This window comes from Thunnus maccoyii, chromosome 23, assembly GCF_910596095.1.
Source record: "Thunnus maccoyii chromosome 23, fThuMac1.1, whole genome shotgun sequence".
Lineage (NCBI taxonomy): Eukaryota > Metazoa > Chordata > Actinopteri > Scombriformes > Scombridae > Thunnus > Thunnus maccoyii.
The window spans coordinates 5800230-5815615 of NC_056555.1; the positions used below are offsets into that span (position 1 = coordinate 5800230).

The window sequence follows — 15386 nt, forward strand, 5'->3', positions numbered from 1 at the left end:
TGTGCAATAAACTATTTGCTAACAGTGAAACCACTTCAAAGACATTTCAGGAAGTAAACATGCTTATTGAAAACTAATGACTTTGCGCTGGTGACAGATTCTGCATACTACATTACAACAGTAGCAACCTGTCGAAATACATGTTAACATTCCTGAAGTGTCATATTCCTCCTGCATGCTTCACAGGGATGGGAGGACATGTGGGTTCCCAGATAAACCAGATACTGCTGGTTTATCTGGTTGCCAAAACAAGAACCTTAATGTGGATGTGACACAGAATGAAATTAATAATACTGCCTAATGAACTGCCCAGAGTCTCCTCTTTCAGCATCACAGTTATTTGAGAGAAGTTTTACTTCACTATTATGCCTTTCATAAGCTGCCCCCATTCCCACTTATCACCAACTTGACTGGACTGGCTCAACTTGTTTTACCATGTATGGCATGTAAACAAACGCACTTACTGTAAAGTAGGGTTGTTCAGCATGCACAGTGACAGTGCTACCTGTGCTCATTATGTAGTTGTAAATCTTTAATGAGCTCAACAGGAAATGACGGGTGAGATGAAAACAGCAACAATCAGCTCAAAACTGAAACTGTTGCTACATTTGACGCTTGCTTCTGCTGGGAGATGGACATACAACAAAAGGAGAGGATGAACGCATGACTAGCTCGGAGAACAGGTATGGCTTGTGTCCCAGAGCTTCTCTTGGCCACTTTGGAGGAGCTGGTTGATAAAGAGCTGAGGACTTTCCAGTGGTTTCTTTATAGTAATGTTCTCGAAGCATTCCCTCATATTCCAAAGTCTCGGGTTGATGGCGGTGACAGACCAGGCACAGTGGATCTTTTGGTGCAGACATATGGGTATGAGGGTGCTGTTGCTGTCACAGTGGACATACTGAACAGGATGAAACTTAAACTCTGGGCTGAAACACTTAAGAGCAAATATGATGAAGGTAAAACATGTTTTAAAAGTACAGAATTTGACTGTTTAGTCAGTTTGTTAGGCAAAATAGTCTTGTCACATAACAGCTATCTCTCCTCTTTGTTTCTTTATCAGTTCCAAGCACTCAAGTAGGCAAAGGTAAGTTGATAAAAAAAGATACTGACACAAATAGAAATGCAGAGTCATGTTAAGTTCAAACTCATAGCCATGTACATGGACAAGATTGAAGGTTGAACTGTACAAAACTGAAATTGAATTAAGGTTTTTAATTTATTGTTTGAACAGAGATTGACCACCATACAATCCGAGAAAAACTGAAATCCACTTTGAAGGAAAAATACCAAAACATTTATGAGGGGAATGCAGATGAAGGGGACACCATCTATCTGAAGAAAATCTACACTGAGCTGCATGTGATCAAAGGAGCATGGGGAGGCTTCAGTGAGGAGCATGAAGTCAGACAACAAAGGTCCAAGCATGTGACAACAGAGGAAATCTCCATTAAAGCTAGTGACATTTTCAAACCCTGCCCTAACCAAGAGAAGCACATCAGAACTGTGCTAACCCTGGGTATACCTGGAATGGGTAAAACTGTTTGTGCACAGAAGTATACCCTGAGCTGGGCAGAAGGGGAGGAAAATAAGGACATCACCTTTCTCTTCCCATTTCCTTTCCGTGAACTGAATCCTAACATAGGCGAGAAGGACTGCAGTCTTATGCAACTGCTCCATCAGTTTTTTCCTGAGATGAAACCTCTTGAGACACTGGGAACAGAATGCAAAGTCGTGTTCATCTTTGATGGCCTAGATGAGACTCTCCTCCCCTTGAACTTCAAACACAACAAGGTATTGAGAGATGAAACAGAGCCAGCCTCACTCGATGTGCTGATCACAAACCTAATAACAGGGGATCTGCTGGGAAACGCTCTCATTTGGATCACTTCCCGACCTGTAGCGGCCAGCCGAATCCCTCGAAAGTACATCCACCAGTGGACGGAGGTGAAGGGGTTTGTTAATGAACAAAGGGAGGAATACTTCAAGAGGCACTTGTGTGATGATAACCTCGCCATCAGGATCATCAATCATGTCAAGTCATCAAGAAGCCTCTACATCATGTGTCAAATACCAGTTTTCTGCTGGATCACAGTCAGGGTGATGAAGAAAATGTTACGTGACAATGTGACAGGAGCCATGCCCAACACCTTGACTGAGATGTATGCATATCTCCTTCTCTGCCAGACAGACAGGATGGTAGAAGGGCACAATCCAATGGAAAGTGGCAATGTTGTTTTGAAGCTAGCAAAGCTGGCGTTCCATCAGCTAGAGAAAGGCAACCTGATCTTCTATGAGGCTGACCTGAAAGAGTGTGGTATGGATGTGAAGGAGGCGACCATCTACTCAGGTGTTTGCACAGAGGTCTTCATGATGGAGGGCAGAAGAAGGAGGGAAGTTTTCAGCTTTGTACATTTGACCATCCAAGAGTTTCTGGCAGCTGTGTACGCCCACCACTCCTACACGCAAAGGAAAGAAAACGTCCTTCTTGGATACCTGAAAAGGATATCTACAAGATTTCTCCCCAAATCTATGTTCAGTTTTCACAAGACTGCAATTGAAAAAGCCTTGGAGAGTCAGGATGGCCACTGGGATGTCTTTCTTCGTTTTCTCCTGGGACTGTCGCTGAAATCAAACCAGGAGCTCCTTGGTAGACTACTGCACTTGGAAACAGATGGAGCAGAGAAGAAGGGAGAAGAAGATTTATTGAAAACCATTCAGTTTATCAAGGAGAAGATCAAAGAGGAACCAGAGGCCAAGCTCAACCTGTTCCACTGCCTGAGTGAGCTCAAAGAGGAGTCTTTGGTGCTTGAGATCCAGAACCTTGTGAGCTCTGGGAGGCTTGCAAACAAAAATCTGTCACCAGTCCAGTGGTCTGCACTCACTTTTGAACTGATGACATCAGAGGCAACAGAGGAGGAGTTTGACCTGAAGAAGTACATAAGATCAGAACAAGGGGTAGTGAAGCTGCTGACCGTCATCACTTCCGCCACACGTGCTCTGTGAGTTTACCCACATGATAACACAATGTTCTGCTTGGTTGATTGACATTGCCCTCAAGCCAAATGCTAATTCAGTTTCTGTGTGTTATTGCAGCTGTTCTTGGATTTATTGTTCACTTTTTCATCCCTTGATGAACAGGACATTTTTATGTGTCGTTTTTTCAAGGCTAAATCGCTGCAACCTCACTGAGAACTGCTGTGAAGTTTTGGCCTCTGCGCTAAGCTCAACCTCTTCTGACCTGACAGAGCTGGATCTGAGTGACAACAACCTGAAAGATTCAGGGGTGAAGCTGCTTTCTGTTGGATTAGGGAGCCCTTATTGCAAACTGAAGAGTTTAAGGTCTGTAACAATTTGTTAGCCATTCTTTAGCATCCGAACTATTGAGCAATACACCCCTGCAAACAGCAGCTAAGCCTACTTCTTGTAGCTGAAAGACTTGTGGTTTAGGTTTTCTGCTGTTTACTGTAATAAAAACTAGTAGTAGAAAAAGTATTTAAATTTTTTTTGTATTGTCATGAAATAAATGCACACGTTTCCCTTTTGTTTAGATTACAGAAGTGTAAACTGGAAGGACACTGCTGTGAAGCACTGGCTGGTGCTCTCAGCTCAGAGTGTACTCGACTCAGAGAACTGGACCTGAGTGCTAATGACTTCCAGGAAGCAGGAGTGAAGGCTCTGTGTGTGGGACTGTGCAGCCAACTCTGCAAACTGGAAACACTGAGGTTGGGCCTGTTTCTTGCTTTCTTCACTTATTCTATTTCATAATTCCTTTAGACATGGAGGAAAAGTCCAATTTCTTCATGCACTTTTAATGGATATTGGGTAGAAAAGTATGACTTAATTATCTATTCTTATGCAGGTTGAATCATTGCAAGCTGAAAGAGACTTGCTGTGCAGATTTGGCTTCAGTTTTAAGCTCAGGCTCATCTCACATAAAAAATCTTGACCTGAGCAACAATAACCTGAAGGATTCTGGTGTTTCTCTGCTGGCTGCTGGACTGAGCAGTACACACTGTAGAGTGGAAATGCTCAGGTCAGTGCGTCCTCTGAAACAATGGCTGTGGTGGTCCTGTCTACACCATTAAAGCTAGAGTGTATAGTGCCTGCCAATTCTGGCAATCTCATGGTTTAAAGGTTAATAGATAACTGCTACTCAAAGACATACTGTACTAAAGTCCATATGTAATAATTGCTGCAATCATCACTTTTTGACTTCTGTGAGGCAGACAAATTTCAACACTAGCTGACACACAGTCTGATATATCATCACCTTATTAAGTTAAACATGTAGCAGACATAAATAAAGCAACATTATGATCCTACTGGAGTCATGTTTCTGGCCAATATTCACTGGCCTTGCTACTAACTCCTGAGAGGACTATCTGGCTGTTTAGCTTGCTAGATGATTGATTTTATTCTCCAGCTAGTCGTCAATTTGCGTGTCTGCCGTTCTGCATTCAGTTCAGGGGCTGCTCATAGTGACAGAGGCTCTAGCAAACTTTATAGTGTCAGCCCACAACTTTACTGTTTTGGTTTACACCGACTACTTTTATCAACCTCATTTCCAAACTCCGCAGGCAGCTATTTTCGTAAAAATCCTCTGATAAACTCACTATACACTACCTGACCAGCACCAAAGAGCAGACAGTTGAAGTTAACAATTAGCTGATGAACATGATGGAGCATTCAGTGGCTAAAAAGATAGATATTTCACTTAAGAGTTGCTGGAGACCAAAAAGCACCAAAAAGATAATTAATGTTGTACTTCCGTTCACCATGTACAGAAACACCACTCCAAATTAATGCTAATGTTATGTGCTAAATGTATAAATAGGCAACTGTTTGCTAACACTTTGTTATATCAACTTTAAAACATGATAATATCTCATTGTGTTTACAGCTTGCCCTCAATTAGTGAAAAATCAGTCAATTGATTTTGGTTTAACAACCTAATCTGGAATATTTGACAAAATTATTACAACATTATATTATTACATAATGTTTGTGGAGTCTTTTAATGAGAACTAATCATGTGTTCACTATCACTATGTCACATGTAGTGTGCTGTAACTTTATTTGAAATTTTCCTTCTCCTGTCAGGCTCAGCTGTTGTGGCCTCACACAGAAATGCTGTGACCAGATTGGCGCAGCTCTCAGCTCTGACTCTGCTCACCTCAGAGAGCTGGACCTTAGTGGAAACAACCTGCAAGGACCAGGCATACAGCTGCTCTCTATGAGATTGAGACATCCAAACTGTGAACTGAAGACATTAAGGTCAGGTCACTCAGTTCAGCCTATCACTTTAAACTTTTTCGAGTATCACCAGTAATATAGCATTCACCTTATTGGAACAAACATATTCTCACCTGCAGGTTAAATGAATGCAATCTCCGGAAATGCTGTGCCGATTTGGCCTCAGTCCTCAGCTCTGACACCTCTCTGAAAGAGCTTGAACTGAGTGGAAATGACCTGCAGGACTCAGAGGTGAAGCAGCTCTCTGTTGGACTGGCAAGTCCAGACTGTACACTGGAGACATTAAGGTTAGCCTGTGTTGTATTTTGCCAGTTGAATAATAATTAGAATAGAATAAACAGAATAAAGAATTAGAATAATCAGAATTTTAATAACACAGTATAATCATAAGAAAATAAAAACAATCTCTGTAAGAAAGGTAAAGAAACACCCAAAAAGTAAAGGTAGAAAGTTAGAAAAGAAACAGAGTTGTTGATTTTAATATTATTTGTGTAAACTTTTTATAAAACATGTAGACTGTATCTCTCAAAGAGGTGAATAATATGTTTTTGGATGAAATGTGAATACCCTGCCTCCACCCAGGCTTTCATTCTGCGGAGTCACAGAGAAAGGCTGCACTTATTTGGCTTCAGCCTTGAACTCCAACCCTTCCCACCTGAGGCAGCTGGATCTCAGCTACAACTACCTGCAGGACTCTGGAGTGAAGCTGATCTCTGTTCATCGGGACAATCCTCTCTGTAAACTAGAAGAACTCAGGTAAAACAATTTATCATACAGATTTTGAAATCTTTCTGGGATGTTGTTGTGGCCCCACCCCCACCACCATCCACCACTGTATGTTTCCTAGGTTTGAATCTCTTATGGTACCATCAGTTCTTTAATATCAACAATACAAAGAGCAAAAATGCCATGAAAATAGATTCAAGAATATTTTTGAAAAAGAAAAAAGTTAAAAACATCATTATACCACATGGCTTGTTAAGATGGGTATTTCTTAGAACATGCAACATGTCTTGTGGTTCAAAGGTTCATTAAATGTTCAAGTTCCCTTTATTGAGTTGTTTTATTTTCACACACTTATCTGGCAATTCAGAGCAGAAGCACATGAGCTGACACTGACCACACATGATAAATTACAGTAAATAGTAAGCACAATAAACAAAGGAATCAATGTGGAACAAGGTCACGTGCACTAGAGTACATATAATCACATTTTATATACATGCATAATATATAAGATATTGGTTTCAAAAGTCAGTTATAAACTATATTAATTCAAAGGCAGATATAAAAAATATCTTTACAAAAGCCATAAATAAATGACTGTAAAACTTAATTTCAGTGTGTCAGTTAATGATTAATATCATCGATATATCCCCCAACACTGCAGTACGGACCATAATGCGGAGTGCTACTTGAAATCAACACTTAAGAAATGTAAGTGATCTTCTACAATTTGTATCATTTTCATATACTTTTAATATATGTATTTGATGTGTCAAAAACAGTTGCACCTTTTGAATAAAGGACTTTTTTTTATAACAAAAGGATTCCTGAATTAACAAAGCAAAACTTTTTGACCAGAAAGGTTAAGTTTTGTTTTTAATTATTTCTTTCACCTGCCATCTGAGTTTAGTTTTGTTTGTGTGTAGATGTGACATACACTATATGCACTTGCTTTTCTTCCGCCTTTTCAGTTGTTTCTGGCCTAACAACATGTTGTTGTGTCATTTGTCCAGCAGAGAAGAGAGGGGTCTACTTAGAGGTCTTATTCTACAGTCTGGCAGTGTGGATTCTGTGATTTTGAGCTGATGTTATGTGGAACAAAATAATCCAGTCACACTTAAAATCAGCACAATGAAGCTGATCCAAGATAGTAAAAATGGGGGTTAGACAATCTGTGCAAGTCTGATACAAATGTAGGAACCACAAAGCAATTAAACTCCCACACACCTTTTCATTATCTATACCATTTTGGAGTGTTTCCCTCTTGCGTTTCCTTCTTTCATTCTACCCTCATTGGTTAAGGGCTATGACTGTTTTGTATGGTGATTTTTTTTATTAGACACAGAGCTTTTGCCTTCATTTGAAAAAGTATTAGAATGATTTCATGAGAAAACATTTTTGTCCTGTATAGATGCATGTACCCTGACATTGGACACAAACACAGCTGCCAAGTCTCTCTTCCTGTACGACGGTGGAAAGCAGGTGACGTGGATCAGGGAGCAACAGCAGTACCCAGACCACCCCGAGAGGTTCGAGAGTGTGTCTCAGGTGCTGTGTCACCAAAGCCTCACCCAGCGCCACTACTGGGAGGTTGAGTGGCGAGGACAATGGGTGGATATCGCTGTGACAATGAGGGGGATCCGTCGGAGGGCGGGCTATAATCTCTGTGGGTTTGGTTACACAGACCAATCCTGGAGTCTGTACTGCTCTGAGGACCATTACAGCGCTCAGCATGACCACCAGTCTGTGGAAATACCAGTGCCTCTGTCTCGATCCCGCAGGGTTGGAGTGTATTTGGACTGGCCTGGTGGCACCCTGTCCTTTTACAGCATCTCCTCTGGGACCCTCAGCCACCTTCAAACATTCAACAGCACTTTCACTCAGCCCCTCTTTGCTGGATTTGGGATGGAAAAGGATGACTGCTCTGTAACTATTTGTACAGTGGAGGGTGTGCAAGAACTCATTTCTCGGTCAGATAGTGCTGAAAGAATTGAGGAGTTTTGAGTGAGGAGATTAAATGGTGTTGTTCCTGCTCACAGAGGGTGGTGATAATGCTGAAGAGTCAAACTGGAAGAAAAAGCATCCTAAATTTTCATACAGGGTTAGGGTTACACTTATGGGTTTAAAACTTGTTTTGCAGTTGTCAAACTTGGAAGACAAAATATTACCATGAAAACATGGTGTGTTAAACAAAGGTGTGTTAAACAGCCAACTGTAAACTTTAATCTATCATTGTCTGTCATGGCCCAGGTAGTACTGGCAAATGATCTGTTGTTTTATCTAGGACATTTAATACCACTACGCCTTACTGTAAGGCCTAAACACAGAATGAAAGACTTGGTTGCAAAGAGCAAAAAAAGGATACAGGCCCTGCCTGAACTCCGGTGACCTCTACTTGCAGTCCACAGTTGCTCCACTCATCCTTCGCAGTGCCGGTCACACTCACTATGTCACTGGGGTCAGCGTGCTCTGGTCTGCTTCTCGTGTCACCAACTGTGTACTGAGCTCACCACTGATTTCATTTGATTTAGGTTAACAAATAGACGCAGGCAGACACAAAACTGAAATTCTTCAGGGGATGAGGATTATCATTCATTCTCCACTTCATATATAAATAAATCCATTCATGTGTTTGTAGTGTTATGTATGTGGGAATGTATGTGTATTTGGAATATTGTATTTTATCCTTTTTTCATTTTATATCTGGCCTTTGTAAAATACTTTGTAATTGCTGATTGTAATATGTGCTATATAAATAAACTTTATTATTAGGACAGTCTCCACAAAAATTGCTAGCTAGCAGCAGCACACCACTTTAATGCATTTATATCTCTACTCTATCTCTGTTAGAGGTGTTCAGTACATCTATGATCAAATCTTCATCAACGAATATTCAAAGTGTAGTGACTATAATGAAACCCCATTCACTGACTGAATTAGTAGCTTTTAGCAGTGGAGCTCCCCACTGGTGACTGAGAGCACTGTTGTCAGCTCAGCCATGATTCACATAGTGCGTTACTTCCTAGTTAAAGCACATTAAAATACCACCAAAGCTACAGAAATAACCATAATCTAACCAATCCATCTGGTAGATATAGACATATTGGAGAGTGAAATATGTCTGTAGAGATAAACATATTTCACTGGATGACTGAAAATTTTGACCCACTAAAGAGTCAAAGTCAGGGAATCACCAAAGACTTTAAGATTCATGCTCTGGAGACCATGGATATCTGTTCAAAATTTCATGGCAATCCATCAAATAGTTCTTCAATCTGGACTATAGTGGTGAACTGAACAACAGACCGACATGCCATCCCTGAGGTCCACATCTGTAGCATGGCTGAAAACAGGCACAATGGTCCTGGAGCATCATTAAAAGGTGCAAGAAGCAAACACTGTCAGCCAGAGCCCCTAAAGTCCCGAAAGGTGATACTTTTTTATCTTGTGCGAACAAGTTATTATCTTGTGCACACAAGATTATTTACAATGAATTAATGTGTGAAACATTTAACCCTTTATTAATAATTCATAAACATTTATAACTGCAGGCCTGATGACTTATCAGTGACTGCGGCTATTAAGCCATTATTTACTACTTACAACACCAAAGAGCTTATTATAAAATCTTCTTTTAGGTGAAGCTAGAGGACAAAAAGGCAAAATAGCACATCAAATGTTTCAGCAGGATAAAATAAAACATCTGTATCTGTATCTGTATTACCACAACAATTATAAATCTTTTTTTAAACTTTTCTGGGACAGGATTCACGCTACACAGACTTTGTGTATACCCCTGAACAAATGACCAAGTAGACTATAGGGATGTTTAGAGCAAAGCCAGACCGACCATTCCAAAGCTTTAATGATTATGAATCATTAATAAAGGGTTAAGTGCTTCGCACTTTCTGATAAGTCATCAGGTCTGACTCCAGTTATAAATTATTATAAGTCCATGGGTTAGTGTTTCACATGTTCTAAGTCATCAGGTCTGCAGTTATATTTAATAAGTAATTAATGAGAATGAATAAAGTCTATAGTTATAAATGTTAATAAATAGTTAATAAACAGATTTTTGTCTTGATGCTCTGCAGCCCTTTCTTTCTACACTGCAAAATTTCAGTGTATGTCATTCCGAGGTGAAAATAAAATGTGATTAGCTGCATTCTCTCTATTACATGGTGGCTATATGTGCATCTGAAGTTGGCAGGCTCTATGTGGTTTTTCATATTAACTATAAATATGAATTTATAGTAAGCTATCTTGTGCGCACAATATAATAAGGTAAAAAATGATCATCTTTCCGGATTTTAGGGGCTCCGTAGTGTCACAATTCATTGAGTCCTGAAGGAGCTGCTCATTTCATAGCTGCGGATTTAAAAATGTTTGTATTCCATGCTGTTGCACAGGCACAAGGAAACAGAGAATGCCTTTAAGAGGCATGCAAAATACACAAAACATCTCCTGTCACTGACTTAAAGGTGCAGTTTGTAGAATTTAGCGGCATCTAGCAGAACGGACGTGGCAGAAATGGAATATTGGCTTCAACAACCCACAGCAGGCATTTCTTGTCTGAGTCAGTCTTGGACTGTTGTTTGCCTTGAGGGGTGGGGCCAGATGGGAAAAGTCAGAGAAACTGGACTGTAAACACCTCTGGTCATATTTTACTGCAGCAGTGTTAAAATGTCAAAGTTATGTGACATACTTTGCAAAAAGAGTATGTTACTTCAGAGGAATAGGTGAAGTTAGATGACTGGCTCTGTTAGTCAAACAAACTTGTCTGCATTACAAGAAGTGACTGCATTTATTGCAGACAAGAAGGTGTGGTAGTTTAGTGAGTGGGAAAAAGTGCTCCTTCTGTTGTGGAATTTGAGCTGGGATACAAGGTTCATCCAACATGCAGGTAAGTGTGTGGAGAAAGAAATGATTGATTATTACTGGTAGTATTTTACTCTTTAGTCTTCTGAAAGTCTGTCACCTATGAATTGAAAGCTTCAGTTTTCATTTAACATTCATTTAAGTACAGCTGTGCCTTACCTGTCATGGCTGTTTAATTATTTAGAAAATGTTAAGGCTATATTATGGCTAACATGTCACTTTTGACCTCTGAATATCAGAACAAAATGAAGAGTAGGGTTGGGGGCTATGGGCTGATCTTGGCCTTTCTCTTGAGCTGCCCAGTGCAGGCTGAGGTAAATATAAAACTACACTACCACACTACTTCTCTCTAATATCTTTCGCCTACTTTCTCTAATATGTTTTAGACAACAACAAGTTTATTCTCAGCTCAGGCTGTTATGTCTGTATTTTTTACATTGCACATTTAAACTACCTCAAGTCTCACTTAAAACTGTTTCTGTGGTATTGCTAGAACCAGCAGAGGGCAGTTTCTCCTCAAGGTACGGAGCATGTTATTATTGCTTCCAGTATGCCAACCATTTCATATAATGAACAAGTTATGGAGGTACAAGGCACCATTTATTTAAATATAACTTTTGTTCATCCTATTCTTGTTGTTCTTCTCTGTCTCTTGTCATGTAAACCTCAGGAACAGACTGCACACAGATTAAGGCTCTCTTACCACAAGCATCCAGTGGGGTTTATGTAATCCAGCCTGCCGGAGTGAAGACTCCCTTCAAGGTATGACAATATGCATTAAACATGGTATGTAATGTGCAAAGCAATTCTTGCTTGTAACTGACTGTTTGCTAAACCCGCATCCCTTAGTATACATTCATTCCATTGGCAGAGGCTTTTATCCAAAGTGACTTCAAAATGAGGTACAATCCTTGCCACAATAGACAAGGAAGAAGACTTGAGAATAGTGCCTCAATTTTCAGTTCATGTAGTAACATATAAGTGCATAGCAAATGACATTTTCTTACAGAGAGATGGAAGAGAAGTTTGGATTGAGAGTTCCAGCCTCGCAGTGAAAGCAGGAGTAGTCACTGTTCATTTACAGATCTTTGTGGATGTGAAGGTTCTTAACCTGAATGATTTAGTTCAGGAAGGTGGGTGCTATGCTAGTGGCCACTCCTTTGGCGAATATTAGCAACTTCAACTTAATGCGAAAGACAACAGGGAGCCGGTGGAGAGTAGTGCAAAGTGGGGTGACATGAGCTGTTTTTAGCTGGTTGCAGACCAGAAATGCCTCCACATTTTGGCCCATCTGCTGAGATTTTACTGTACATGCTGGCAGCCCTGCCAGTAGTCAAGGGGAGAGATGACTACTGCTTATACAATGAGCTGAGTGGCATAGACCTGATCTTTCTATTATGATAACACATTTTATGTGATAACACACCCAGATTCTGATAAGAAGCATCCAGGACTGATTCCCACGCTGGGGAAATACTACACAGTGGATGTACTATTCGTGAACAATTTTTTTTTTAAACTCTGGCCTTGGAAGTAACCCTTAATATCTTAGTTTACATTAGAGCCAACAAACACACTGTTTAATCCATTCCTTACTTTGCTCTTGTGTGTCTGGTTTTGAAAAAGGCTAAAAAGCCAGACCAACCCCCAAACACTTTAAATACAGAATATTGCTCTTACTACAGCCACATACACACTGCTACAAGAAAGATTTACAGACCTGCTGAGCCTAGCTACAGCATGGTTGCTAAGCTATGAATAAACAATCACAAACACAAACAATTTAGAACATCAACAGTTGGGAAATTTTGGATTTAGGCACTGTTGTACACTAAAGAAAATCAAAGAGTGTCTTTATTTTCATTGAATAAAAGTAACATTATAGATCTAAAATCCACTTGGTAAAGGTAGATAATACCAAATAAAAAAAGATATGTTATCATAGATTTAAAAATCTGAGTACATTTAAGCTTAAATATTTTGTACTTCTGTGTACGTGTCCCTAATTTTACTCAGGTTTACTTAAATCATATGCATGATTATTATCCACTAAAATAAATAAAGTCAAACTGTCAGCTAGGACAGAATTTGTAAAAAAATGTTTTATTTTTTTTGGAGTTGTATCTCACTTTTTCAAATTGAACCCATAATGTAATCTTTTCCATAGCTTTGTAGGACATGTCTCAGTCTTTAGAAAATGTATAAAAAAGCCCGGCAGCTTGTCATCTTAACATGTGTTTTCTTGACTTCCTGCTTAGGTGTACTGTGAGATGCGGTCAGATGGAGGCTGGACAGTGTTTCAGAAACGCAGTGGTGGATTGGTTTCCTTTAACAGGAAATGGGCAGCATATAAAAATGGTTTTGGATGCCTGACACGTAAGTTAAGTACTCAACTCTTGTGTTAACTGCTGTGTGTGTCATTGTTAGTCATTATGAATCCTATGACTGTTTAAAACTGGTTGGGTTTATTGAGGCTTGTGAGGTTCAGTCTAAGTTTAGATGACTGACAGACCTTACTAAACACAGGGTGATTATAAATATCCCAAGGTTTTTGTTAAATAAAAATCTATGCAAATAAGGTTGTGGTGCCAAGGAGAGAACTGTGCAGACAAACAGATACTTCATTTCCATATACAAGCACAAAATGTGACTTTTAACTTTTAGCTGAGCTTGAATCATTGACTAACTTACCTGCAGGCAGCCTAAAATACCTGCATCTTGCAGCAAGCAGACAGTTGCTGTTGTAAAGAGCCACACTTAGGGCAATGCAAACCTAATGTGATTTAATGGCTTTGAAATATGTTTTGAATAAAAGCATCAGCCAAGTGGTTAAAATTTGTCAGAAAAACATAAATTCTTTCTTTGTGCTCTGCTGATTCCCTCAGAGGACCACTGGCTTGGTCTGCAAAAGGTTTTCTGTTTGACCAAGAACAAAACCAAAAGATGGAGTATGAGGGTGGACCTGTGGGACCATGAAAGTGGCACTGCTTTCGCAGAGTACAGAAACTTCAGATTAGGCAATGAGAAAACAGCTTTCAGACTGCATGTTGGGACATACAGCGGAAACGCAGGTATTGCAGGCCCTTCTGACAGCTGCTTTTTAGCTTTAATCACTTTCCTTCGCTTTTTATAGACACAAAAATAATCTTTTTGCCTTACTTGTTGACTTTTTCCACTTCTGTGCTTTATTATTTTAATAAATGTAAATTAAAGCTGCTCAGTGCAGCAATTTTAAACATCAGAACATCATTATAAAATAACTGTGAAGCCTTATTAATGCAAAACATAAGACTATGACAGAAGTTTTACTGTTTATTGTTGCTACATATTCAACAGTGTCTTGTTGCTTTTAGGGAACCTCAGTACATGTTTCTCAAAAACAGACATTTCCCATAAAGATCTTTGATCTTTCAGTCACTTTGAAAGTAACTTTCACTTCTTCCACTATCTGCTGTCAGCACAAACTCTGAAAGTTTCACATGTAGCTCTGTTTGTTCTGAAACAACAGTGCCCTCTTTCTTGTTTTGTGGTGTAAAGCCATCCAGCAGCTGAACTTGACTTGACTTGATAATGAAGTGTAAAGCTCATTTGTAATGTGTCTAAATGAATGAGGTGTTAATTTATTCATGATGAAATCCTACACATGGCAGCTTTAAACCCCAGACTTCCTTTAATGATTTACAACTCTGTTCAAAGGTGATGCCATCCGTGGTGCCTATCCAGGCATTGACCAGAACGGCTATGGTTTCAGCACCATCGATCGGGACAATGATGGCTGCTCCCCATGCATCTTTGGCGACATTGCTCAAAGGGAATGTACCTCTTCAGAAGGTGGAGGTTGGTGGTACAGTCGTTGTGGCTCTGCCAGTCTGAATGGCGACTGGCATCCTGCTGGTGACCACATTGGTTGGGCGTCAGGCCTCCACTGGCAAACCTGGAAAACACATGCCCCTTACTCCGCCAAGGCCACAAGGATGATGATCAAGTCTCTGTGAGAGGACCCCAACCATGTCTTCTCTTCTAGCAGCACAACATTTAGGCATTTACTGCATATGTGAAATTATATTTACATGCTTTTTTAAGGTCCCCTTCAAAAAATGTGTGAATGTATGTACAGTTTCACACTAGAAGGCTGTTTTCACATTTGTCTGCTGAGAGGGGAAAGTTTCTCTGTGCTCACCTTAAATCTCAGTTTAACACATGTACATACAAGATGATTTTGTGCCATCACAACTAGTTTGGAAGCCAATGTTCCAATATGTAACTTAACACAAGTGTGATGTGAAAGCTTGAAACATCTAGTGCACATACACTGAGAATTGACTGTATAATGAAGTAGGGAGACATTCTCTGTCCAGCAGTTAAACTTTTGAAATAAAAATATTAGCTAATGTTACTTTGTTGTGAGAAAACCATAGCAGACACAAATTATCGAATAAAATGTTTGGAGGGGATCTTTAAATCTGAGACACTTGTTGTACTGCACTGACGGGATGTTATTACCTTTTTATATAATTTATTCTTTGAAC

General features: G+C 39.7%; 2 protein-coding genes across 2 annotated transcripts; both read left to right on the forward strand.

The window, feature by feature from the left end:
• Positions 1-685: 685 nt before the first annotated feature.
• LOC121891225 (NACHT, LRR and PYD domains-containing protein 12-like) lies at positions 686-8769 on the forward strand. Its single transcript, XM_042404054.1, has 11 exons — positions 686-956; positions 1061-1084; positions 1232-2999; positions 3166-3339; positions 3549-3722; positions 3860-4033; positions 5101-5274; positions 5373-5540; positions 5836-6009; positions 6644-6690; positions 7391-8769. Exons 1-11 carry the CDS (start codon positions 686-688, stop codon positions 7981-7983), a joined length of 3741 nt encoding a protein of 1246 aa, XP_042259988.1. The 3' UTR covers positions 7984-8769.
• A 2107-nt stretch (positions 8770-10876) lies between these two features.
• On the forward strand, positions 10877-14964 carry LOC121891226 (angiopoietin-related protein 5-like). Its single transcript, XM_042404055.1, has 6 exons — positions 10877-10882; positions 11351-11378; positions 11528-11619; positions 13116-13233; positions 13743-13928; positions 14554-14964. The coding sequence occupies exons 1-6, from the start codon at positions 10877-10879 to the stop codon at positions 14850-14852; spliced, it is 729 nt and encodes a 242-aa protein (XP_042259989.1). The 3' UTR covers positions 14853-14964.
• Positions 14965-15386: the final 422 nt, after the last annotated feature.

Coding starts and splice junctions, on each gene's coding strand:
- LOC121891226 (XM_042404055.1), top strand. Junction 11,620..13,115: donor GAGTGAAGACTCCCTTCAAG/GTATGACAATAT, acceptor CTTCCTGCTTAG/GTGTACTGTGAGATGCGGTC. Junction 13,234..13,742: donor TGGTTTTGGATGCCTGACAC/GTAAGTTAAGTA, acceptor TGATTCCCTCAG/AGGACCACTGGCTTGGTCTG.
- LOC121891225 (XM_042404054.1), top strand. CDS start 686: ATGGCTTGTGTCCCAGAGCTTCTCTTGGCCACTTTGGAGGAGCTGGTT. Junction 3,340..3,548: donor TGCAAACTGAAGAGTTTAAG/GTCTGTAACAAT, acceptor CCTTTTGTTTAG/ATTACAGAAGTGTAAACTGG. Junction 4,034..5,100: donor TGTAGAGTGGAAATGCTCAG/GTCAGTGCGTCC, acceptor TTCTCCTGTCAG/GCTCAGCTGTTGTGGCCTCA.